This window comes from Cottoperca gobio, chromosome 16, assembly GCF_900634415.1.
Source record: "Cottoperca gobio chromosome 16, fCotGob3.1, whole genome shotgun sequence".
NCBI classification, from domain to species: Eukaryota; Metazoa; Chordata; class Actinopteri; order Perciformes; family Bovichtidae; genus Cottoperca; species Cottoperca gobio.
In genome coordinates this window covers 7050221-7078015 of record NC_041370.1, presented here as the reverse complement: position 1 = coordinate 7078015, position 27795 = coordinate 7050221, and the positions used below count along the sequence as shown (strand labels likewise).

At 42.0% G+C, this 27795-nt stretch overlaps 2 protein-coding genes across 3 annotated transcripts; both read left to right on the top strand.

Annotated features, from left to right (window-relative positions):
* The first annotated feature begins 6384 nt into the window (after positions 1-6384).
* rpz4 (rapunzel 4) lies at positions 6385-16246 on the top strand. Of its 2 annotated transcripts, none has more exons than XM_029451258.1 (3): positions 6385-6453; positions 13364-13429; positions 13577-16246. In XM_029451258.1, exon 3 carries the CDS (start codon positions 13599-13601, stop codon positions 14772-14774), a length of 1176 nt encoding a protein of 391 aa, XP_029307118.1. In that variant the 5' UTR covers positions 6385-6453; positions 13364-13429; positions 13577-13598; the 3' UTR covers positions 14775-16246. The 2 variants fall into 2 exon arrangements, with proteins under 2 accessions (XP_029307118.1, XP_029307117.1); XM_029451257.1 differs by lacking the exon at positions 6385-6453 and adding an exon at positions 10609-10845.
* rpz5 (rapunzel 5) lies at positions 6566-10515 on the top strand. The gene is made up of 2 exons (XM_029451254.1): positions 6566-6998; positions 8052-10515. The coding sequence occupies exon 2, from the start codon at positions 8119-8121 to the stop codon at positions 9298-9300; it is 1182 nt and encodes a 393-aa protein (XP_029307114.1). The 5' UTR covers positions 6566-6998; positions 8052-8118; the 3' UTR covers positions 9301-10515.
* Positions 16247-27795: the final 11549 nt, after the last annotated feature.

Below are 27795 nucleotides of genomic sequence, written 5' to 3'. Positions count from 1 at the left end.
TTGTTGTACAAGCTGGCTGCCTTTATGCAATATGGATAGATACCTTGTGAGGAAAGATAACACGTGTTGCTGATCCAGTGGCGGGCTGTACATTTCACACCTAAGCCTTCAGTGATGTCCTACACAGTCCTACCTGAATTATTCCACCTCTTAATACCATCATTATGACACCATGGCTCTAGAAACTATACATTTAGACAGAAACGCAGTATAACCGGGCGTTGCATCACCCTAACAACAGAGTTATATTAATATTTAGGAAACATTTAGTTGTAAATAGCAGGCATTCCCAGCAGTACAATGTGCAGTGCCTCTCGGAGGCTGTGAGCCGGGGGTACCGCTCGTAGTTAGTGATTTGAAAGTGGCGGACAAACCCTTTTCCCGGCTGTGATAGGCTCGCTAGCGTCGGGGTTGGCCGTTCTCTTCTCACGATGTCTATCTTTTCTTGAAAAGTTTGTCTTGAAAATGGCGTTGTAATTATATCTGCGACCACATTGATCTCTTCTCCTCCTTCAGCCATTGTGGGTTGAAAAAAAAACAGCTTGTAGAAATCTACACAAATTAGCTCGTTCAAAGTTTGCTAGCTCTGCCTCTCAATAGTGCGTATCCAATCAAAAGACGTGGACATGCTGACGTTATCGTACGCCTGCTAGCTGGCCCCGGTGTCCCCAACTCGAAATCTGATTGGTTAAGGCCACAGTTTTGTCTCTGTTCACTTTAAGCGACAGGCTCTCGCACTGTTGATTCTGAAGGCCTCAGGGCAGATCTCTTGGACCCTGGCAACACATCACGGCTGAAATATGATTGGATAAAAGCTCTAACATAAAGGCCAGACCTCCAAATCTCGATCTGAGGCTGGAAGCAGCGCAACCAAGAGGAAAGCTATGAAATGAAGAGAATAGACTATGGGGAATCATTTAATACATATTTGTGGAAAAAATATATTAAAATTAAATGTATATTCTGATGATGTTTAGGCCAGCAGAGAAGGCCTCGCCCTGACGGCCCGCCACTGCTAATATCTGAGGTGGATATCAGAGTAAAGATTAGTTAAAGCGATTGGAAAGAGTAACTCCTGCATCAGGTTTTTTTATTTGCATTTTTGTGGAGGAGTTCACTCTGTAACTAACACAGTGTGGTTTCCAAAGAAGCAACGGTATAATTTTAGGAGGAGGCCCGGGAGATGACGATGTGTGACCTCAACATTCAGGGAGGTTCTAGGAGTTTCCCCCCCAAGCAGAAGTCTAAATATTCCCTCAGGCTTGTTTGTCTGTCTACATAAGCATCAGTGAATTACGCATGTAATTATTATATCGATCTGCTCTGTAAAACATGTGATATCCCATGCATCGGTGTCTCTCTCTTGTCCCAGCTGTCTTTACAACAAGACATATGATGATATATGATAGTTCCTCTACATACAGGACAGACACAGGTCTAAAATAATATATCATTAAGTTTGTAACTGCAATTAGATAATTTGAAAGAGTTTAACTTCTGTGTTATCGATGTGTAGCCCTTTTTTTGGAGGATGTCAGTAAATCAGGAGTACAACAATATGATTAAACAAAATGTCTGCCAGGAACAATAATTGGATTTCCAATTTGCATGGAGCTTGAAGGTGGTTTGACTCACTTGTGTGAGGGCAAAAATGGACTCTGGGGTGAATTTGCCTGCAATCAATAATGTGACTTCTCCCAGCCTCTGAACCTTTATCTGTTTCCTCAGATCTAAGTTTGTATTGATCCGCGGGAGTGACAGATGGGCTTCAATCGAGGCGGTCTGTCGCCCTTTCGCTGCTGGAGTCACTGTTGTGCATACAGATCGTTGGGGCATGATTCAGACTGATCAAAGTTCAGTTGTGTTATGGCTCATGAGCCAACTGTACACAAAAACTCAATAAATATGTGAGATAGATATGTGACAAAGTGTTGGTCCGTGATACTTTACATTGAACAATAACTGTTGTGTGTGAAATAGTTAATAAGTGTTCTTCCTTAATCATTCCCAAGTGAAACATGTTGTCATTTACAAGGACAAGGACTTTCAACCTGCTCAAGTTACAGCACGAGATAAGCAGTGAACAATCAGCGAAAAGGAACTGATAGCAGTTCTGTCACTTTTATTTTCCATGAAACCGTCCTTGAAATAGAGTCAGGAAGCACTTTCCCTCTGTCGTCGCCCTCCCTTGACTTCTGACCAAACGATGCTGCAGTCTGTCACTAAAAGTTATGTTCTCTGTGACCTGGAAACATCTGGAGAGGGGAGGGGGGAAGGCTTGCGTTACCAAGAATCAAAACATCACTTTGAGACCAAAACCACAGACTGTTAAAATACAGTGTATGCAGACGTTCAAGGCTGTGTCACTTATTCAGCAAAATAAACCCTTAGAGGCCGAGTTTAGACAAACAAAAACTGACATAACTGAAATTTCAGTCTCAGTTTGAAGAGCCATCCAAATCTTTTTCTACCACACTAGCAGCTCTAGGGCAATGTTAGTCGGTCCACCACTATGGCTCAGACTAAAATATCTTAACAAGTATGGATAAACTGTATTAGAAATGTAAAACAGATATTCATGGTCCCAGAAGATGAATCTTAGGACACCAGCCTTGTTCAATCCAGTTGAACCAAACCCTGAATCTTTTACCCCCTTGGTGCGTTTCGTATGGGCTGCTGTGAACGCCAGACTCAAACTGTGGTGCTGACCAAACTACTGCCCTCTGGTCCGCCTTGAGAGGGTTGTGTTGGACCTGCTGTCTAGAGTGGATAATTTATTTTCTTTTATATGTGTCATTTCATTAGTTACATGTTTTTCTTTTCCTGTTTTGGTGACTGGTGAACTAGTAACCTATTTGTGCCACGGAATTTGATCAATTTACTGTTTATCAGATCACAAATGAGACTATAAGTAGCTGGCTAGCAGTCCGTCTGGCTCACTCCCTGGCGCTGGGAGACTAGTTTGCCCGTAATAAAAAAGATCGGTTGTCTTCTTGTAAGCGGGGAATGGCGAGCCTGCCGGTGGCCACCATTTGTAACCATTGGAGCATGAAAGCATGGTGGAACTAGCAAGCTAGCTAGCTAACTAGCCAGTCTTTAGGTCACATGTTTTGCGTTTAGTAAAGTGTCTTGGCTGGATGGTGTTAAATTTGGTCCAGATTCCTCTCAGGATGAATTGTAATACATTTGGGCATCCATTAATTATTCTCAAGTGTCTAATTTAGCTTTAAGGCCCCATTTACACCTGGTGTTAACATGTGATCTGTATCAGGATACATTACCTGGATAATGATGAGTCTTTGGATTAAAACCTGGTATTTAAGTGTGTTCTTGTTGTCCGGATTGGTCCTGCATTGTAATTATGGCTCTCAATATGCAAATTCATTCAGGGAGTGCTGACATCTCAAAATGGGGTATAGCACAGAACATTCTTCGTGTTGTGTTTTAAATGTTTTTAATTGTTTTGGTGCTGATATCGTATGAAAGAGTTGTAAAATCACCGCTCTGCGATGTTCACCTTCATCAAATCTCACCGTGTGGCAGCGAGAACTTCAATGCGTTCATTAAATATTCACAACGTCAAAAGAAAAAAGAGACTGACTCTAACTGCTTGAAGACAAACATTTTTGTGGACATATTAGAGACATATTTATCCATCCAGAAAGCTTGCTATGAGATCATAAAAATTATATCTACACGCTGCAGTGATGTTATCTCTTTAGTTCACTAAAATATGTTTACACCTCAGCAATCTTCATCAGGATATCAAGCAAACACATCTTCCTGCCATTCAAATCAATGCAGTTTCTAGAGAAATATTAATAGGGGACAATTTGGACACGCACCAACTTTCTGTCTGCTGTTTGGGCCTCTGGCTGTATTCCACAATAAAGCATCCATTACACCAGGAAAGCGATTTAATTTTTAAGGCTCAGCTGTATTCAAAGAACCCGTCAATCCTGTCCACATTTATTTTCCCATGGGAATCAAATCCAGCTTGAAGGGTAATAAATCCCGTCTTTCCCACGAACACCTTTCAATCTATGAGGCAATCATTCGATGCACTGATGTAACACTGAGCAGAACAGGAGAGTAAATGTCTGTAAGCACATATCATCTTTTTCTTTATGTGATTACAGCATCTTGATTATTTAATCTGACTGTTTAGATTATAGTGTACTGACAGCCAAACAAAAGTAACAATGTTGTACAGTTTGTGCAGATGAATAATTGGCTTTATATCCTTGTCTAGGCAGGATCATCAACATTTCTTAGGTTTATGCTCTGCCAAATTGAAGTCTTGTATTTCAGGCTTAGCATCTTTATTTTTCTGTTTTATGAACATGTCTCAGCATCACTTTGTATTAAATTGCTCTCGCTTATCTTAGCTCATGATATACAACTATAACAATCTCCTCTTATGTATAAGTGCTTTCTCTTCTGTCTCAATTAGTGCCATTGACGTTTTCAAAAACACCAACCCTTTCCAGAAAATGCTGCATATATTCTAGCAAGGGATTAGCCACCGGGGCTTTTCCCGTGAGCTGAAGAGACATCTTGTGGTGAGGAGGAAACACTAGCCATTGGCAAAGGTCAAAAAGATAAAACGTGGTCAATAGCTTCCTCCGACCAGGAAGTCATTTATCGTTTCAGCTTCCAGACGTAAACAAGAAAGACTTTACAACATTTTCTTATTTTTAAAGAATTTAGATTCATGATTCAGTCAAATATTAATCATCAGCAAAGGAATAAAAGTTACACCAGGACATCGTAAGTGTATTTATTTATGCTATTGAGGATTTTGTCTGAATCAAAGCTCCTGATGCTGGATGTATTGTATCTGTGCTAATGAATGAATGCATCAAAAAGCGAACATAATACTTCCAAGTAACTCTGGATTACACAAAATCATGAAAGATTAGTTCAGCGTGTCCAACTTGCTGAGTGGATGCATGTTGAGTAAAGCCAGACAAAACAGCGAGATGCACACAAACTCTTTCCTCAGCTGGAAGTCATTATCTCAAATATTTCACCCATGTTTCCACCTGGTGAGACTGAACAACAAAGGCAAAACTTTTCTACAAATGAAACACTTTTCCATTGTACTGGAGCCAGAGCTATTTTAATAGGCCGTGTTGTCTGTTTGGTTCCAACCTATGTATGTTTTGCGGATTACTTTTTTTTGCCAACATAAAAGAAATTCAGCTCTTTAGAAAGATTTGTGTGGAAAACAAACACACAACACAATAGAAAGCAAGTGAGGTCCTCCAGCCGAGTGACGTCACGTTCAGGCCTTTACATCGTGCGTTACCCAGCATCAGCCTGTACCACCCATCACGCCACATACTGTTGTGTCCCTGCGAAAGCTACTTTCCACTTTCTGATGGTTACAAGTGTGAGATCTGACAGAGGGACGACACAGGAACAAGGCGGTGGCGGACGTGCTCGCCTAACCCTCCTCTGCCCGGCTGACCAGTATCAATTTGCAGCAGACATCCTTCCCTCCTCTTCCTGTTCCCGCCTCTTTATGATCCATCCAAAACATCGGCTGCGTGTGTCACAGCCTGCTTTATAAAGCACAAAGGCCATGAGAGAGCTTTGACTGTCATGGTGTTTATTGGGAAACACAGACTGTCTTTCACTGAGCCGCACTGTGACGGACTGAGTACTGATCCCTCTTTGCAATGCTTAGATGCAGAAACCAATAGCTTTCCATCGCTAATTATCAATTTCAGAGTTAAGTAGGTCAACATTTACTAAATAAGTATTTTCAGAAAACAAGTCATAGCCAGCATATATAACGGGAAATTATGTTTTATTTTGTTTGTTATTCTAACTTGCTGTGAATCCCAACTTGTTGCAAACGTAAGGAGCTGAATTCGGCTTTTGTGCAAACAAAGTGTCACAGAAGTTAGAGGAACCAGTGCCGTGACCATGGCAACCTTGTTCGAGCCACAACAAGAGGGGTTTTGTCCTCATGGGTCGCTTTGCTGAACCCTACTGCGACTGCTCTCCTTTTTATACCTCTTTTTCACTCTTTGCCCGTTTGTCTCTCGTTCTCACACGAACATGCACACAAACACAGAAAAACCAGTCTTTCTTTTTTATATACCTCATTCCCCAGGGTGCATGGTGTCCCTGCATGGGGAGTGTTTACGGGATGTTATCTGTGTCAGTGCCGGCCCCTCATCCCTCCGAGTGGGTTTCTGAGGAATGCTGAAACGGGATGGAGGAGTTCCAAAGGGGGAGTGACGAGAGAGAGACAGACAGACACTGGGAGAGAGAGGGAGAGAGAGAGAGAGAGAGAGAGAGAGAGAGAGAGAGAGAGAGAGAGAGAGAGAGAGAGAGAGAGAGAGAGAGACTATATATACATCCCAAGGAGGCTGGTGCTCACAGGCACAGCTGGACTACTGGATAACTGGACTGTAGCCCACTGGATATCTAGCTAGAAAGGTGAGTTCTTCTTTTTTCTGCTCTAATTCTTTATTCAGCTTCTCCATCATCTACTTTACCACCTTACCATATTTTTTGGTTTTCTATAAAAGGTTTAAAAGAAAGGAAGGAAATAGAGAGAAAGAAAGAAAACTAGATTTTTGGTTCTGTTTGTTCTGTTTTCTCAACATTATTAAAACTGGCCTTCATTGAGAGCTTTTTATTTTCCTTTATTGCTTTTTTTAAAGTCTTGTATTTTCTTCAAACAGTAACATTTTCTTTGCCATAGAAAAACAGCCCAGTTTTAAGTGACGTGCCGGAGGTAGAGGTCTGTGGGGGATGTGGTCTTGTTGAGGACTTTCGTACGTCCTATTTAAGCTCTGTAGCTTTGTAGCAAAGCATATCACATTGAAAGGGGAGACCAGTGTTTGATCAAGTGCTGTGTGGGACTCGCCTTCTTTTCCTTTCACAAAAATATATTTCACTTTTTGTGCTAAAAGAAGACAAACTTTATTAATTTTTTGGCTTTACAAGTGAAGATCTTTTCAAACCAGGATAATTACTCAGTAAGTATTTTCTTTCACTGTTTATTTTCTTTCTCCTTTTAAATTAGAATGGAATTTTATTCTATTATGTGATTGCAAATTCAAATTTTGAATGGTGCACTTTTTTGTTATTTTTATAACATAGAAATGTAGAAAAGAAAGATAAAATCACTGATGGCATGTGACTGGATAAAGTAAATGTAATGATTGCAGTGATAGGAAAGGCTGTAAAATGGCACCACTGATCTCATCACTGCAGCAATTATTGGTGAGCCTATTTTCTGTGGTTACACATATAGACATGTATTTGGCTCTTTTGTTTCATACCAAAAACCTCAAAAACAGATTTGTATGTGTTTGGTTTTAATTACCTTGGTGCTGGAATGATTAGGGACGTGTGATTGCTTTATAGAACAAGTGCAGTTGGGTGGATTTTCTTCTCTCAGACCTGGGTGTGCCTTTTTCTGAACTGGAATATGGGCCCCAGGGAGCAAGAAATGAGTTAGGTCATCTCTCTTGTGTATTTTACATCGAAAACCATACTATCGTTACCAAAGTAAAACCCCCTTTTACCATGTTGTGAACATCTGTGTTTGCTTTCGGTCTTGGCTATTGTTAGAGCAGTTTAAAAAAAAATGACATCCCAAAGGGCCAGTTCTGCAATGTTGCGCAATACTTCACATCATAATTCTTGAGTACACACACACCATGTTTGATATTTGTTCTGAATTGCCATCCATGTGTGTCTTGTGTGTACTTTTATGAGCTTTTTCTGATATGTGTCAATGCCACCAAGGCTTAAAAACAAGTCCCTGTCATGAGCTGAGGCTCTGAGGGTGCGGCATGAAACTGGATGCCTACATGTGCAGACATGACCTGCAGTTTGCTTTATCGTAGGGTTTTGTTTCTCAGGAAAATGTCCTGTGAGAAAAAAATGAATTATATCAGCTGATTACATTTGTTCTAGCAAATCTAACTGAAAAAAGAAAACGGAGTGTCATATTTTTTTCTCAAATGTCTTAAAATCACACTATAATGAACTTTACAAGGGTTTCATGTTTCTTCTTCTTTCAGGCACCAGCAAAGCCTCTGACAGTGGAAACCAAATTAGATTAGATAGTGTGAAATACATAATACAAAGATGAACAGTGTGGCAGATTGGGTCGTGCAGAACAGGGACAAGATCGAGAAAGGTGTGGAGATCATGGGGCAAGCCGCTGAGGTGCTCGCTGCCACTGTGGGCCAGCTTCACCCCATCTTAGAGGCTGTGTTCATGGCCTCATCCGAGATACTCAGCAACCCGGACAGCAAAGAGGCTCGCTACCTGACTGAGCAGTTTGAACTGGTCAACCGGCAACTTGAAGGCGTCCAAGATGAGATTGATAAAATTGCCCTGGAGCTGCAGAAGACGTCAATGAACAAGCAAAACTTCGATCGAGAGGCGCAGATGCTCAGCCAGTACGAAAAGTTCCAGGACTTTGTCAACGCCAAACCAAAGTTCAAAGAGAAGAAGATGGAGAAGTTCCTCAGCCATTACGAGAACACCGATGCCGACTTGAACCTGGACGCCCTCTACAATGCTGTCATTGGGGAGAGCACCTCAGGAGACCCAATACTGGAAACGGTTGTGACCACAGAGCAGAGAAGCAGAAGGGCAGTTGAGGATTTCTGTGCGCGGCTGAAGAAGCTTTTTGTGGTGGGCATTATCGCCGTCATGGGCTATTCCGCCCTCAAGAAAGGGGTGGTCGGGGAGGAGATGGTGAAGAAGTGGCAGGGACGGATGGAGGATGTGGAGACAAAAATGAAAGCGGCTGTGGATGACTGTACAGAGAACTTTGCCGATCAAGCCAAGCTGGACATGGAGCTCCAGCTTCAGAAGAATCCCGGCACTGTCAACCAGGACTTCACCAAATCCCTTCTGGATTCACTTGTTAAGAAATACGACTGGGTGAACTGGTCAATCAGGGCCTTCAACAACAGCGAGCGCATTTTCTTTTTCAACTGGCTGGCAGGAAAGAAGTGCCACGGAAGTGGAGGAACGAACTGGTTTGACATTTTGACCAACAGCGAGATCAAAGTGGTGGTCTCTTTCTGTGTCGACCCCAAGCCCATTAACAAGATTCAGATCCAGGAGCAGATTGAGAGTCAGAAGATGACGGGGAACATGATGGCAGTGGCTCAGGCGTTGAACAAGAGCTTCCCCAACTGCCTGGTCCATGCTGTCAGCCATTACAAGGAGGTGGTGCAGTCCAACAACTTCCATGAGGATTGTTACTACTATGGAAAACAAAAGAGAGCCTACATGTGTATCCACTCCGAGTAGGCTCACAGAGAAACATAAAGTGAGCTCCACATAAATTCATGAATGTCTTTACCAGAGACCTGGAAATATTTCCATTAAATGTAGAAATGTATTCATAAATATTGTCTGTGTCGATGCATAATCTGCTCTGTCTGGTTTCAGGAATGTGATTCATTGTCCTACTTGTAGTGATTTTTATTATTTTACATATGTATCTTTCATCTGATGATGATACAGCAGCTTCAGGCCAGCTTCGACTTAGTGTTATGAAACTTGATTCTGTCTCCATTGGATATTACGAGGGTTGGACAATAAGTCAATTGTCTGCTTCAGGAAACTTTGCCATACGTTTATTCCCTTTAATCCCTTTAGGGTCGTGGACCATTGTGGGCAATGTTGTAAATCAATGAACAGGACTACTTTATGGTGTTATTCGATGTTTATGTGATTTTCTTTTGCATTAATGTGATGCAGTGCCCAGATGTGTCTGTTTGGGTTATTTTAAGCTTCACAGTTCATAATTGGCCTTTCAAAGCTGTAGAACAAACGAGTAAGTGGACCTTGAGTTGGGATTTTTTTGCCAACTGCAGCTTCTGATGTCAAAAATTATCTGTCAAGCCCAAAACCCTCACTCACTGTCGCTGTCTTGCCAAGAGTAAGATAAGAAGATCGATAGCACTCTAGTCCGTTTGTAAAATATGAAGCTTCAGCCAGGAAACAGTTACCTTAAATTAGCATAAAGACTTGAAACAGGAATTGTAAAAATGTCAAAGTACACTTTGTTTGCTTGTACAGATTAAACAAACGAGATATAACCTTTGGACAGAGCCATGCTAGCAGCTTTAAGACTTTGTGCTAAGCTAAGCTAACCGTCTCCTGGATGAGGCTTCATATTTAACATACAGACATGATAGTAGCATCAATCTTCTCATCTAACTCTGTGATATAGTCAAAAGTATTTGGACCTTTTAATCTAGTTTCTCAATTGATTTTCATGAACATTTTACCACATAGGCATAAACTATATATCACAAAGAAATAAATGACATGTACTGTGGTAGCAGATTATATCGATATCGTCCATTCCTAGATATAAATGTGTACAACACAAAATCTATTCTTGCTGCTTTTTGTGCAATATATTGCTGCAGGGACAAAGTCCTTATTCCACAATCACGTAATCAAAAATACTTATGTGTATTTTACTTCAATTTGTAATAAACAAAAAGATATGAATGGTTTTGTCATCATTGGTCATCATTGCTGAGGTATTTAAAAGAACGTTTTGAGTTAAAACCTATAACAATTATTGAAAAGCCTGACATTACAAATCTCCCTCAACAGTAATAATGCTTTAGTAACATGCCATTGTTTACCAAATGGGTAGAGGTTGAACAATATTAATATCACCACATGAACCACATGCGCACTACTTCTTTCTTCTTCCTCCACCACCCAACTTTGTTCTGTCTGATGGGTGTGTCTCTGTAACTTGAGAGCCACATGACCAATAGGAAGACAAACTAACTCTGGAAGTTAGTGTATTTCTTCCGCAAACTTTTTAAGGTGAGTCCATTTCTATTCTAAATGATTCGTAGTGGACAAGCTTATATAAGTTAACTGTGATGGTGCTGATAAGACAGTTTAATAGGAATCGCTTCATCGACTCCATTGCAGTCTCTCGTTACATAATCGAGCCTTTTTCCCTCTTTGACACACCGGAGTGCTGTTAGAGTAAAGTATTTTGTTAACGCAGCTTAATTAAATAAAGTAAAGTGGGTGATTTTAGATGAATCTGCGAAATGTAATGCAGTTTAAACTAAAAAAAGAAGAGTCGGCTTTTATGGGCGTTGGTTGCCAGATCTGGTGCCACCGCTTCACTTTTTCCAGGAAGTGTCAACACTTAAAGGTGTTATACACTTGTGTTGTGCTGTAACACCAACACAAACCTAATCTGTGGTGTTAACCTGCGATGTTTGTTTGCCTCTCTGTCCTTCGTCTGTAAAATGATACAATTAGAGGCCTTGTCCACGGACTGATCAATACTTTTCCATTAGGAGGACGCATTAACAGCGTTCAGCTCGTCCCTCAGTGGCCGGACTGAGCGGTCAGCTGTCAGAGGGTTTGGTCATCTTTGTGTTCAGAGGAAGCTCTGCCACATAACATAAATGAAACATGAACTCTTTCAGTGTGTGTTTCTGTTTCAAGTAAACTGCTTAATACACAGTGTATTGTTTTATTATCCCAAATGCTGCTATGACACTAGAAATAAACATGTTTTCAATTCTGTTTTCAGTCAGTAGAAGGAGAAGAAGTAGCCTATTCACATCCTTTATTTAAATAAAGCAAATGCCAAACTGTCTTAGTAAAAGTCCTGCAATCAGAATATAACTTAGTCTAAGTACAAAAGTACTATTAGCTAGATGTACTTAAAGTATAAAAAGTACTGCAAAACAAAGTCCCCTGTGACCTTATTGCATTTGATGCATCAACGTCCAGCATTTTACTCTTGTAGTTGGTAGAATTTGAGCTATTTTTGAACTACTAATACATTTTTAGTCCAGTGGTTTCCAAACTAGAAGTCACAAGATGAGTCTGAGGTGTTTGCACTGTATATAACTGAGTATAAGTGGATAAGTCTGTAGCTTGTCCTTCATATCCTCTCTGATGAGAGATGCACCTCCAGCTCTCTGTCTCTGAAAATGTGATTTCTTCAAACACTTTTATGTTTGAAGTGTGTGTGTGTGTGTGTGTGTGTGTGTGTGTGTGTGTGTGTGTGTGTGTGTGTGTGTGTGTGTGTGTGTGTGTGAGTGATGGTGCTTCACATGCACTCAGACTGTAGTTACACGACCCCTGGGACCCCGAGAGAGAGATAGAGAACATCAGTGTAAAACAGGAATCACAGTTTTAGCTCGGTCAAATCTAATAAGATACAGTAACTGTAAATGTTCTAACATCCTGCTGGAACTTCCTGTACTGTGTTGTTTTTGTTATCAAGTCTTACAACTTTAATTCGTTAGATATTACATAACGCTATTTTACATCACAATAAAGTAGGCCTACTTTTACAGTTTTGTAGTTTTAAGGTGTTTGATGCATCAGGCTGAGAAATAAGTGCTATCTTCTCTCTGCAATCCAGCTAGATAAACCGACAGAGCAGACCTCAGCAGAGAGACGAACAAGCTGACAGATTATTTTCCATTGTCTTGTTGCCCCGGTAACTTGCTGAGTTTCATTGGAAAACGCACCCTTGCCCAGCAAGTTTAACCTCTTACACTTAATCACTTCCCACGCCTGCTGCTCCATTATTGACTGGGCTGCAGCTCTGCTGCTTCTCCTTCAGCCACAACATTAAAAAAAAAAAACTGAACATGAGCAACTGTCTGAAAGCCAGAAACCTAAATTTGAACGTGTGATGACAGATTCATCACCTTGAGCTGCTGCGTAGACAATCTTAGACAGGAGGTGACTGTTACAGCATTTTTCCACCAAAATGTTATTTCTACCCAAATCACACATTACCAGTTTTGCAAAATAAGGACATGCCTGAACATGCCCAGAACATCTGCCTGGGTTGCTCTCACAGTCAGCTTGTTCTGTTTCCTGGCCTTGGGAAGAGATGTTTGTGTTAAATAATATTTTCCAGATCCAGTGAACATTTTGTTATTCAAGAGCAAAGTGCACGGCAGGAAGTAACTTCCTTCATATAACCGAGCATCACTACTTGCTTTTTAACCTTTTGTATTATTATGTCATATATACTGTCATTGCAAGTCGTCTATACTAAAGGTGAGCTCAATAAGGAGGTGTTTACTACTCCATGTTGTCTTCTCATTCCAACACTGCACTAAGAAATGGTGCATTGGATAAATAACAGCTACTCCTTTAAGTCCCACAATGTAAACTTTTTATTGAAACTGTTGATGTCTCAACAGTAAACACACAAATAACGTACCAACAGTTCAACCCACACCGGCCCTTCGTCACCGCTGAATTCCCTTTGCATTGTTGACGCATTGCTCACTGGGTGTGGCCAGCAGCCAGCACTGAAGCTCACTTGGCTCTTTCTCTTATTTCTTATCAGTTTTTTGCTGTGTCGTAAGAGAAGCAGGGAGAGCAGGCCACCGTCCAACAACACTGGAACAAAACTGTAAGTACATTTAGAAAACCCAACATTATTCTCTGTCAGTGAAACTGAAATGTCTGATACTGTTCAGCTTTTTACCTGTATGTTTGATCTTAGAATAAGTTTCACACAGGTCTGTTTCTAACCATGTCAATATCTTTCTCTTGTTAGAATCAGTGTGACACCAGCAAAGATGGCAAACCAGCTACAGCAGCTTGTAGCGGATAGGAAGGATATGGTGGAGACTGTGATGGAAGTGTTTGAACATGGAGCTGAAATGGTGGCCAGTATCGCCGGCGACCTTTTCCCCATTTTCGCCATCGCTGCTCCCATTGTTAAACTGGCTCTGGACAATGTGGAAAGCAAAGAGGCTGTGTTCATGAAGGAGCAGTTTCAGAAGGTGAGAGATCGTCTGGAGGGGGTATCCGAGGAGATTCAGCGGATCAACGATGAGATCAAGAAGAGCGGATTGGATGCTGTGTATTTCCCCGTGGAGGAGAACATCACTAACCAGTTCAGGAAGTACATGGACATTCTCAACGCCAAACCCAAGTTCCGGGAGGTCAAGAAGAAGCTTTTCCTGGATCATTTTTCCAAGACCGGCGGTGACAAAAACCTTATCACGCTCTACAACTCTGTGACGGGAGAGAACTTCTCTGGGGAATCTGTGCTCGAGATCACACTGAACTACGAGGAGAAAAGTCGCCGGCCGGTGGAGGACTTCTGCGCCAGGCTGAAGAAGCTCTTCTGCATCGGGCTCATCGCACTTCTGGGCCACGCCGCTCTGAAGGGATACGACGAGGAGGATGCGCTTCTGAAAGAGTGGGGCGAGAAGATGAATACTGTCCAGGCTAAAATGAATACTGTCATTGAAGACTGCATCATCAGCTTCCCCAAACAGGCTGAGATGGATTCCCGTCAACTGGTGCGAGACGAGTCAAACCTAACCCACCAGCAGCTCGCTGACGCTATCGTAGAGAAACTAAAGAAGAAGTATGACTGGGTGGGCTGGTCCGTGCGTATATTCAAGTCCCCTTCAGGCTTGTTTGCCAACAAGAAGGATTACCACTGCCCGACAGGGAAGAGTCGCTTCCAGGTCCCTTCATCAGATGAGAAACTCAACGTCTGGGTGTCCTACAGCTCCTCGCCAGAGCCTGTGGATAAGAATCACATCCAGCAGCTGATCCAGAGTCAGAAGAAAGTCACGGTGGTGAGTGTAGCAGAGGTCCTGTTTGAGAAGCTGCCCGGCGCCTGCGTGGTCCACACGGTCAAAACCAGCAAAGACCTGGCCTGCTCCTGGAGCTTCACAGATGAGCTCTACTACTGGCAGGAGCACAAAAACTTCTACGTCAGCGTCCACTCGGCTTGAAGTTTTAGACGTCGAAAAAACACTCAAAGGTCATTCAATGATTGTAGGTTACACTATATTTACACAGTCTATGCCTCTGCTTAGCCTCTGCAGGGAAATACTACACAGTATGTGCCTTAATTGAATCTCTCTAATAGTCTTTTTTTTACTGAGTTATTCTCTTTCTCTAAGATTGTTATGTTCTGTGAGTTGTATGCACCATATCAATAACATTTTCTTTATAGAGCCCTAATATCACACATTTGCTTCAAGGGCTTTTCCAATCTCTGCAGCTCAATACAAAACCCTCTGACCCTCCATTAGGATTTAAACCTCAGGAGGGATCGCTCTTCCAGGACGGACAGACATGCAATAGATGTCATGTGCACAGACTTCCACAAGAAAGTAACATAAACTATATTCTTTAACTAAGAATACTAACCTTTATGATCCCGTACGTGCTTTGTGTATTACTCAGAAGAGCTCAGCCCCTTTGTTGAAGATGTATAATCTCCCAGTGTCTCCTTTTTGTTATGAAATTGGTCAATCGTGTAACCTGATAAAGTTGGCAGTTGGCGAGAAATCTACAACTGTGTTTTTTACTGTCACTGTAAATTTCCAGAGGACGTGGTTGTTTTCTTCGGGGGGGGGAAGTTCCTGACTTAGAATCCGGCTGTCATACAGAGATTATGTGTTGCTGGTAGTGATAAGCGGTGACCTTCGCCTTCTTGAGGACATACACACCAAAGATACTGAGGGGAAAAATGTCTCCAGACGTTTACAGAGAACTGTGACAGAAACCTTTATTCTGATTTCAGCACAGTAAACAGTAAACCTCGTCACTGGCTGCTCTACAGCACCGAGAGAGCACGAGAGAGCACGAGAGACGAGGCCTCAAACAACACATACTGTAGTGAACTGGTACCCATGAAAACTTTATCTACACACGCTGCCACGAACATGCCGAGGCGTAGCGACGGCAAGACTTTGTTTACATGCAGATGCCTGGCATAGCTGTTCTAGTGTCACCTGTGTGGTTGTGCAACACAATCTGGAAAGTTGTAGACCCACCTGCTCAAGGGTGGAGGATTTACTAATATAAACAGTTAGTTGAATTTTGGACAATGTAAATCTTGGGTTTGGGATCTTTTGTTTTCAAATGTTCAAATGTGACCACGACATCAACATTATGTTGTCAGAACTACAGTGTGTCATGGAGACACGGCAGAAACTCACCACTGACCGGTTTGAATTGTTTCAGATCATTTGTTTAATATTGTAAACTGCTGTAATCTGTGTGTTGTTTATATGTTATCACCAATATATTTCTTTGACCCAAACATGCCCCATATTTACTGTAGGATTGTTGATTTATCTCGCACTGTTTTATACTATTTCTATTTCCATACAGTATATTTGGGTTTCCAGTGTCCTGTTGGTACACCAAAGCAATGAATGTAAAACATCTTCCAAATAAACTCAGTCGTACGTCACGTGTTGCTCATTTCTTTTTGTGAATGTCTCGCTGTTTGTTATCACACAAACCTCTGACTCACTGTGTAAAAACTGCTCTACTGTAAAGTTATTCATGAATTTATTGTTCAAAACATGAACAATTACAACAGATTAGGTTGCTAATATTTGTGGTTACTCTTATTCAAACGTGTGTGATGTTTATGAATCACAGTAACATGTTTTACTTTACTTTATTAACTCTTGAACTAACTATAAACTAAACATAACATTTTTGGCATAAGTAACACATTAAATTCCTCTCCACTGAGGTGTCATCGAGCGCAGCATTTAACACCCCACTGTTCCACGGAGAAATCTTACAGCTTAGTAAAAAAGGGATATTCTGGTTAGTTTGGAAACACCCAGAGTGCTCTATAATTATGTGGTTGTGGCTTTTCTATATATATATATACATAAAGACTCATGGCCCTGCAGTACATCACACGGGGTCAAGTGCCTCAACAGAAATCAACAAGTGCAAAGGAAGAACAAGTGGGTCAAAGATTATTTAGATTTATTTTTACTGACATTTCTTGGATTGAACCTTTAACCAGAAGAAAATCCTGAGCAAAGACGTAAAGAGACGTCACTAGATGCTGCAGATCAACATGGATGACATAATAATAATAATGTGAAATATTGGATAGTTCTAGTTCCTTCTAAATCTTTTACAAGGGGTTGTGAGATGGGTATGAAGCCTTAACGGTTGGAAATATGTAGTCTTGTTCTCTCTGTATCTGCATTTATTCGTACACAAGTTCATGTTCAAGGTCGTTTACTGTATTTTTATACAGCAAGTTTCAAGCAAGTCTAAAAAGACAATAAAATAAATGTACAACAACACAGATCAAGCCGTGGAGTTGAAGCTTATATGAACCCAAAGGAGAGATGGGATTTTGTTTAGTGCCAGCATAAGAAATATAAGAAATTCTTTAATAACAGCAGGAAATGTGGCAGAAATGTGGGGGGGCCCAGACAGTCTGTCGATGTCAGGAGAAATACTCCAATTACCAAAGCTGGCTTGCAGAGGAGACAGACCCTGTTGTCGGGATACCTGTTTGCCAATGGAACAAGACTGAGACAGAAGGAATTTAAAACTTTTCCTTCGCTTAACGAAGCAAATCTCTTATAAATGCTTTCCAAATTTCCACTGGCAGGTGACCCAGTTTCATCAATGCTCAGTGAGCTGAGGCCCACATGCTCTCAGCATCTTTGAGGAAAGAAAGCTTACGGAAAATGAGCCTGAAAATGAGCAGAAATGACAAACATTGATAAACATTTACAATATGGGAAAACTGTCATGATTTCATACCTTGACCTTGACCTTGACCTTGACCTCGGCCTGCTAAGGGGATATTAACAGAGTCGATGGGATCCATACGGAGAATAATGCATAACACCAAGATTTAGAAACAAATAACAAAAGCTAACATGAAAACACACAGAAATGAGGAAACAACTCAATAACGATGCTACTGATAACTTAGATTTATCTAAATGTATACATTAAATGTATAATAACAAAAGTGTGAATCTAAATAGGACCTCTCTGCAGGAGTCAAACAACACAATAGAACTAATAGAGTCATATATGTACAAGTGTTTGCCGTGATCCTTCAGTTCTGTATGGAAAGGCTGCTGCAGGCCGTTTTCTGTCTACGCCCAGGTGGGTTAAAGGGGCGGCGGACACACGAATAGGCGAAGTGATGCTTTTAATCAGAGCAGAATTACTCTGCCATTAATATGACTTGGCCACACAGTCCTGCATTGAGCCCGGCCCGTCAGGTGACCTCAGGAACGCAGAAAAACATCACGTGGCAACGAAAAGATTCGCCCGCTTTGCAGGAATACATTGTGCTGTCAGCCGTCACCCCAGCGTAACCCTCAGCTCTGACTTAATTCAGTCCTGATGGGAATAGCAGACATTTTGGCTTTTAAAAAAAAAAGTGGTCACATATTTTAATCAGTTGGTGCATGTCAGATGGAGAGTGGGAGGGGCTAGTTCTCTGAGAGGCATCTCTGCTTCTCAGGGCTCTGAATGCAGCTGACTTTAAGATTAGGAAAAATATAGATTTGGTGACTATCATGAGGAACCACAAATAGTCTGTTGATGCTGAACGAAGTGGAGGAGACTTCAAAGAAAAGTGAAGTATAGAAAGGTTAGCTAACCAAATGATCTTTTGTCTGTCATTTAAAAAGGATAGGATATCTTATGGGAGTCATAAAGCTGATACGCAACAAATCGCTCAAGAGCTGCTCTTCTCAATATTTTCATATAAACAGTGCATCTTTTTCAGCTCATTGTTTTGGATTCTAGGATGATAATTATGTCCGTTTGCTGTGCTGCCCCCATGTGGACAGAAATCAATTGATTTGTGTTAAAAGTTATTGATTGGTGTCAATGCTTTACTGATGTAAAATATTATGACTTAAGCTTCTGCATCAAGAAAACTGAGAAGCACAAATAATGTATGGCAGCAAAACCTCTAAAACCACAAACTTCTTGAACCTCTGTCATCAAACACCATGTTTTCACTCTTGGTCCCCTTCCTCACCCTTCGTAGTGTGATCCTCTGTCCTCCCTCCTCAAATACCAACATCTGGGCAAGACACAGCAAGCGTATGTGGCTCTCTGACTACATGTCAAAGTAAATCCTCCACTATGGAGCTTTAGAGGCGGTATCACAGTTAGGTCTGGTATTGTTTTCAGAATGTAACCTGAGGCGTCTTTCAGATCCTTTCATACCTCTGGCTTTTTAAACATTGTATGAGCAGTGACTCCAATGTACGTTTTGCAATATAATTACAAATTATATTGTGACACCAGCACAAACTATGCAAAGCCTTAAGCCATCACCTCCACCTTTTCAGTATTTAAAATAACTCCTGACTGGTTTCTCTCCCATTACGCCACAAACCAAAAGGTTAGAAAAAAGACACTGACATCAGCAGATTATCCCCGATAGTGGGGCAGTATGTCTGTGTCAGTTAAACAACGTTGTTCTGTTCAATTATTCAGCACTTATTAACCTTTTTTTATGCAACCAGAGACGTATCGCTCAGAACAAGGCTTTCTTTTACAGGAAAACACATTTAACATCATTATCAAATGTTCAATTCAATACCCTTCCACGTGAAGATTCACATATAGGCATTTAGTTTTTGTACATTTTGCACCTGACAAATTCACATCATTTTGGCACTTGTGATTTATGGATGTTTCATAAGTAAAATGTAAGAAATGACATGTGAACACATTCATTTTAAATGTTATATCTACATGGAAACGCATGTGAGGAAACAGTTCATATGTGAAATATTTCACGTGAATATATCATATTTTATGTATGAAAACATGAATGTCACATGTGTTTTTAAGTACAATAAGGGTGCTAAATTGTAAAATGTTCCTGCTAATTTGTGTGTGATATCAGCCTCCCATTGTGCGTTTTGATTTTGGCACTCGGAGCTGTACCTTTAAACACATTACGTAGACATCTTACACCTCATCATTCATGATTTATAATACATAAGAAAACACAGACATACCTGTGGCTCTGCCTTAAGCCACTCTGTGTGCTTGTAACTGTGTTGTGCAACAGGAATTCAACATGAATCAACATTCGAGGCACCTGCTGCAATGTAATGAGAACAATGTAATGAGAACAGAATCTTGTAGACGGCACACACACAGGACAGGTGCGGCCGTCATTTTCACATATTTGTCGGTCTAGAGCTTCCAAGCATAAAGCTATTGTTCTGAGCAAAATCTGACTCTGCATGAAAAAATGACTTACATTGTCATGTGTGTCAGTAGGTTAAAGACCTATAGCACCCGAGAAGCGCACAATTTCCTCAATGTTGCTTTTTTAACTGCGAGGGAATATGGATTTGAGGGCTATAGAAAATCAGGGATTGTATCTTTAATAAGACAGCTGGACTGACTGAACCAAAGCAAAATATTAAATCAAATTAAGTCAAGTCGCTTGGATGAATTAGTTGGATGCATTGTGTTATTAAAGAGTACTTTTCAGATAGACACTGTGTCTAAATTCATCCATCACAGTACAGGCCAAAAAGCTATAGTAGCCTCAGATTGACTTACATTGTTACCTAAACTCTACATACATTTAGAAAGACTTTATTTGTTTATCTGTCATGCACTAGATCTGTAAAATAAATACATTTCAAATCAGTTTAATGCTCAATCTGAAACTCAAAGCAATGATTTGCCACTTTATCTATGAACATTAGTAGAAATGCAAATAGTGTAATAGAAATACTTAAGAAAGGAGAAAGTTGAACAAAGGTAACATACAAGGCTGTCTGTCAACTTGCTCTGCAGAGACTCAGCTCATCCTTATCTCAGCCATAACAAACTGAAAATAACTGTTTAAAGTCTGTTTTGTTTACTTTTGAAAGGAACAATAAGATACCATGACCCGGTGTTCTTTCAGATTTTCCCACACTTGAGTTGTTGTAAATCTCAGGATCCAAGGATGCAGACGAAATGCACAACGAAATGCAGTTTTAGCCTAGTCGATTTATGCTACACAAGAAAAACATGACAAAACAGAACAAAAACAGGAGTGTATTCCTGTAGTGCATTTATTTTTGAATTTGCATCAGGAATCCCCTATAATAATATTTGTATTAATTACATTTGACGCTTTGTCTCCCACATTCCTCTAATTTCACCCGAGTTTATCACCAAAGTTTAAAGACTGAAACTATATATGTTAAAGAAATATACAAAAAAACATCAGGTTTTTTTTATCTAGATATCAAAAATGCTGCATTGAAATGCATTATTTCCTTACCTAATGCCTTTTCAGGGATTAAAACCTATATTATCAATATTATTTGCATAAAGTTAGATTGGATGTGTTTGTTTAATGGCACTGTAATCCCTTCTCAAAATAAGAAACTGTGCACATGCACAGTTAAGGAAAATCCCAGCAGGCAACGTAGGCAATGTGTGTGAATTTAAGAGAATGACCGCCGCCTAGTGGCGAACAGTGTCATCACAGGTTGAGGAAATTAGGAAAATACTCAGTGTATAAAGTCCATGTCGCTAAAACTATTGCAGCCGGATACAACATGTCTGCAGTAAATCAAACCCCATTCATATCAATGAGGTTAGAAACCCGAAATCAAATTGTTGCCATCCATATACTGTGTGTATATTTCCTATGCACCCGTAGATATCGAAGCATGCAGATGGTTATGTTTTATTTTCAGATTTTGAGATAGCTGCCTCCTTAATGGAATTTATTTCTTTTTGAAAATTCAACACTTATGTCTCTTTTGGCAGCTTTTAGCATTTTTACAAAATAAATTATGAAAATGAGATAATAAATGAAATGACTGAAAGTCACACTAATTGAATAGCAGAGATATGAAAATTGTTGGTGTGAAGTATTTGTAATGTTTTTAAGCAAAAGGTATAAGGGGATACACAATGGTTACCCTCGCTATGATGCACCGTCTCTGCCGTACCATTTAGTGTAGTACACATATCCCATACTCTGGCATCCATGAAAACCGACGGACTGTAAGAGAAACTGTTCTGAGGATAGTCTAAGGATAGTAAATGAGTCCATTTCAGGATTTAAAATAAACCAATAACTTTAATTGATTTTCAAATGTTAATCACAAATCACATTTTCCTGGTTACTCCATAACCTTTTGCCAGAAATGAGAGATTTCACATTAATCTCTCCCTGTACAGACAGCATGCTTCAATCATGTGTGACCATGAACTATGTTTTCTTTACTTTACATGTTTTTAGTGAAGCAAGAAAAAATATTCACCGGCAGATAGAAAAACAATCAACCCATTAACAGATAGAGGGTGGGGGGGGGTTACAATAATTCATAGTCATGCTTCCATGAGTTTAGTTGAATTGATTGTAAGCACCAGGATTGGTCAGGAAAAGTTCCTTAAACTGTGGCTGCTGAGCTTCAACATCTTTGCCATCCTGCTTGCACAGAAAAAGAAGTTTGCATGAGTTAAGCTAACACAGAATAAATAATCAATGTGACTTTTTACTGCACATATTAAATATTGCACCAGTAATGCAGCTGAATGTATCCCTACTACAACTACTATTACTGTTATGCCTACAGCTGTCATTACTGCTCGTACTACTAATCCTTTGCTTCACCTTCCTGAATACATCAGCTGTCCTCTAATTCATGTGGACTGTGTACATTTTGTGAAATGTCTTCCTGGTTTCATACCTCTTCCTTATTCCTGGTGAACACGGCCGTGGTGCCCAGAATAACAAAGCTGAAGCAGGCAGCCAGCTGCAGAACAGCCAGGATGATCAGAGTAATGTCAATGGTCAAGAAACGCTGACAAAGATAAAAAAAAATATAAACAATTAGGAATTTAAGAATCAGCTGTCAAAGGAAATTACAGAGTATTTAAAAAGAAATGATGAAATGTATTTTTGGCCAGTTTTTAAAGATGCATGTCTTCAGTAGGGACAGACAGGGTGTGAAAGTATAGAAGTATAATAGACAGACAGGGTGTGAAAGTATAGAAGTATAATAGACAGACAAGTTGTTGTTTTTCTTTTTTAAGGAGTTTGAGAAATTGAAAATATGCTTACCTGGAATTTGTAAATTTCATTTTGGAAGTTTTTATTTAAATAATCAGGACTGAACTCGTCACGCCAAATGTGGCTTTGGGATGCCACGTTTGTGGTATTCTGCACAATGCCAATAAGGGCGAAGGCAGATCCAACGATGTTCATAAACACAGAAAAGCCCACCTGAGAGGAAACGCAACATTATTCTTTTGACGTGTACATTTAATCAGACGTTTATCATGATTAACATTTCACTGCATCATTGATGGAGGTAACGTCCCCCGCTTCTAGCAGTGAATCCACAAATACATTCACATCAATTTCATCATTTAACATTTTGTGGTAGCAAAAAATGAATGAGTGATGATTTCATAGTGTTTCATGGTTTATTCAACTGATGATAATTGAGATATAAAGTTTACAGTGATCCTGGAAGGCAGAATTATAAACTGCTTATTCAGACATGAAACCAGCATGTTAAATCAGCCATAACACGTTCAACGGTTCATGGCTCAAAGGGCCTTTAGTCTTTACTTACCAAGCAATAAGTGGGGAACCAGCAGACAAGAAGGCACATGATTCCAGATATGATGAACTGAGGACAGCACAGTGGAATAAATAAAATAAAAAAATGACTATACATTTCACTGTATCTTTTTTTATGAGAAAGAAAAAGAAAACAAAAATCTGAATCAGTAGATGTTGTTATTGTTGGGGTATAACCCTGTATAAGTAGCTGAATAATGTATATTGGCCATTACAGGACTCGTATCAGAACACATTAAGTCACCAGGTGGAGTTCAACTTCTTCCGACTGTGCCACCTCTTCAGGGAAGCTTTGGACTTTCATGTACTGAATCTGCTGGCGTCAGGGATGATCAAGACTGTGTCCACTGCCGTTAAACAGCAGAAGGTAACACCCTTCAATTCGGAGAAACCCACTGAAGGTGAGGGGTCTCTTAGTGGTCTCCAGTGGTCAGCGCTCTGTTTAAGGAAGGGTGGCCACAGACTTAACCGACCAGAGTGCTTTGCAGCAGTAGAGCCTGCAAACCAGTAACTCAGTCCGTAGGGACTTGGCTAGGGAACCGGAGGGTCGTCGGTTCAAGACCAAGTACGTAATGTTTACTGATACTTTGAAAGGTGCCAGTTCGCCTTCTGGCCACACATTGCTCCACGGGTGCTGCATAGTAGCTGCCCAAATTGAGCCAAGTCTAAATTTCATTGTGTCTGCTGTGCTGTGTACATGTGTGACGATACATTTTTTTATTCCATTTCCATAGTGGCCAAGTATGTGTATAGATGTTGACAGCAAGTCCAACCTATCACCTGGGCAGAACATGATACGTGTACTTCTGTCTCCGGGTGTAGTTCGAGGAGATTATATTATAATCCTATAATCCTTGAAAAAGTTCTGGAACTTTTATCTATTTGGTAAAGCATTACAAAAACATTGTTCGCTATAGTAATATTAAACTAAATAAATGTTCTCTTACCACAGCACCAGCTCCAGAGAAGGGGTAATCGTGAATGCTTGTTTTGGCCCAAGTCCGATGTTGAACAGACCAACCAGGATCTGTACAGTCTGTAAAAGATTATACTAAACATCTTATCATCTTATCACCACTTTACACTGCACATGAATAAACACATTGCAGTTTCTCTCACCCCAAGAGTTGTTACATTGGTCTGCTTCAGCAACGAGAAATACATCGGACTGAAGCAAAGAGTCTTGAGGATTTGAAACAGCGGTGGGGACATGCTCCCACTGTCAGCCGCCATGGTGAGCACAGTCACTTCCTTGTCTTTAACAGCAGTGATAGACATCTCTAACACCTGCAACATGACATGGAGATTTGAGATTTCATGGATGGATAGATGGAGTACTTATTAATCCCATTGGGGAAATCGCAGTGTCACAGCAGCCAAGTCACACATAGATCACAAAAAACACAACATGAGGACACAGTTTTGTGAATCGACCTGAGGATGAAGCTCTTGAGTCTCTTGTATTTGTACAAGAGGGAAAGTGTATTTATTTTAAAATCTCAAAAACCACCCGTAAACAACTTTATCAACAGGGGTTGAGGTTGCCAGAGGTTTACAGGTGCCCCCCTCCAACCAGAGTCAGAAGATGATAGGTAATTAGCTTTTTAGTATCTTGGATGGACTGCTGAACAGGCCTATTGGATATACAGGCATGAGTCCACCTGGACCAGAGCCTCTGCACGAAGCAACTGTGACCATATCTTGTTGCAAAGTCAATCAAGGGGCTACAAAAGAAAGACAATACAACTAAAAAGAGAAGCTAATCACAAAGACTCAAAATGACTACTGATGTGAAACCAAAGATAATTGGTAATGACCTTTATTAGTAGTCAGGAGCAGGTTATAGCCGGACGAAGAAGGGGGGCAAGCCAGTCGAAATGGGACTCCTAATGGTGGGGTGGTCTTAGCTGGCTGGTCAGGCTGCCGACAGTGAAACTCCCTGATCAACCGGGCATCCAGGACGTGTCGCGCAGGAACCCAACACCTTTCCTCAGGACCATAACCTTCCCAGTCCACCAGGTACTGGGCAGACCCCTTCCCCGGCGGCAGGAACGAAGGAGGCAGCGAAAGGTGTATACAGGACCGCCATCAATGAAGCGAGGCGGCGGGGGAGGCGGAGCAGCCGGGACCAGTGGGCTCTCCCGCACAGGTTTAACCCTGGAAACGTGGAAGGTCGGATGTATCCGCATGGAACGGGGCAACTTTAGTTTGACTGCCGCGGGGTTGATAACTTCCTGGATCTCAAACGGGCCGATGAACCGAAGTGCCAATTTTTTAGATTCTACCCATAACGGGATGTCCCGAGTGGACAGCCACACTTTCTGGCCCACTAGGTATTTGGGGGCGCCGGTGGGCAGCCATGACGTACCGGTCCGTCGACCGGAGGAGAGTAGCTCTAGCCTGGGTCCAGGTTCGGTGGCAGCGGTTAATGAAAGCCTGGACGGAAGGACAGGAGACCTCTTTCTCCAATGCGGGGAACAGTGGCGGTTGGAACCCGTAGGAACATTGAAATGGGGACAGTCCAGTGGCTGAGCTGACCAGGGTATTGTGGGCATATTCCACCCACAGGAGCTGCCGAGACCAGGACGAGGGATGTTTGCAAATCATGCACCGAAGTGCTGTCTCCAACTCCTGATTTTTCCATTCTGTCTGCCCATTTGATTGTGGGTGGAATCCGGAAGATAGGCTGACGGTGGCCCCCAGGAGCGAACAAAACTCCCTCCAGAATATGGACGTGAACTGGGGTCCTCGGTCGGAGACCACATCGGTAGGGAGTCCATGGAGTCGAAAGACATGCAGCAGAACCAGTTTCGCAGTCTCCTTGGCCGACGGGAGCTTGGGCAGCGACACGAAGTGGGCCATCTTGCTGAACCGGTCAACTATAGTCAGGATGGTGGTATGACCGTTGGACATAGGCAGGCCGGTTACAAAGTCTAGAGAGATGTGGGACCAGGGACACATTTTTTTTAGAGAAGAAGGCACATGGGTGAAGCTTCTGGTCGTCGTCAACCACCCTCTGTGACAAGATGCCCCCTACCCCTACGTCGGAGGCGTAGGGGTGAATACCTCCTGGAAGTCATGGTATTCAACTGGCACCCCCGATAAATCCGGAGCAGGACTGGAGCAGACGGACTGCTGCGGAGCGGCGGCTTGCTTCAGGCACACCTTGTGGCAGGCAGGGCTCCACCCCAGAATGGCCCCTGTCACCCAGTCAATGTTGGGGTTGTGGCGGCGGAGCCAGGGGTATCCCGGAATCAATGGGAGATGAGGAGACCGTAGAAGGTGAAACTGGATGATCTTGTGGTGGTTGCCGGACAGTAGCATCAGAACAGGCATGGTCTGGTGAGTGACGGTCTCCAGGAGGTGGCCATCCAGGGCACTGGCCGGAACGGGGACCGGCAGAGGAACCCGGTCAATCCCCAGCTGCAAGGCAAGGTCCTCGTCCATGAGGCTAACATCAGCCCCGGAGTCAATGAACGTAGCGAGGGCGTGGGACCCGTCAGTCAACAGCAGTCAAACGTGACACAGGGGTCTTTGGTTGGGGAAGAGTCTTTGGGTTCGACTCACCAGTATGGTCCCCATTACTGGTGAGCCCGGCCTTTTGCTGGGCATCTGGAAACGAAATGGCCACCCTGGCCGCAGTATAGACGGAGGTTCCTTCGTCTAAGGTGCTCACGTTCCTCTGAGGTGAGGCTGGTGCGCCCCACCTGCATGGGCTCAGGTCCGCCTGGCAATGGCTCAGCACTGAAACTGGTGGGTGCCACAGGTCCTCGCTGCCGGCCGGATGTGAAGTGACCTAGTGGCCGCTGTCGTTTCTCTCGCCTCCTCACCTGGATCCGCCGATCCAGTCTGGACGTGAGTTCGATTAATCCATTTAGCGAGGATGGTAACTCAAAAGATACCAGCTCATCTTTAAGATAATCCACTAGCCCTAGCAGGTAAGCGCCATTTTGAGCCGCAGAATTCCAATCACTCTGGCAAGCTCTGGTCCGAAAGTCAATCGCATAATCAGCTACCGTCCGGTCTCCCTGCTTTAGACTCATCAGACCTCCGGTAGCGTCTGGACCCATGGAAACTCCGCCGAAGACCTTGCGTAGCTTGGCCGAAAAGCAGCAAAAGAGGAGCAAGCTGTCGTCTGTCGCTTCCACTCTGCTGTTCCCCACAGCCGAGCGCTCCCTGTCAGGTGGGTGATGACGAAAGCCACCTTACGCCCCTCCGAATTGAAGGTGTTTGGCTTCAAGGCGAACAGTTTGTAATGAACGGGTTGCAGCCCTCAGTATCACCGGCATATCGCTCCGGGGTCCCCACCTGAGGCTCCGGTGCTGGCCATGGAGCTGAAACTGGCGGCAGCGGAGCTGGAGGAGGCCCAGGGCTAGTTGCAGATC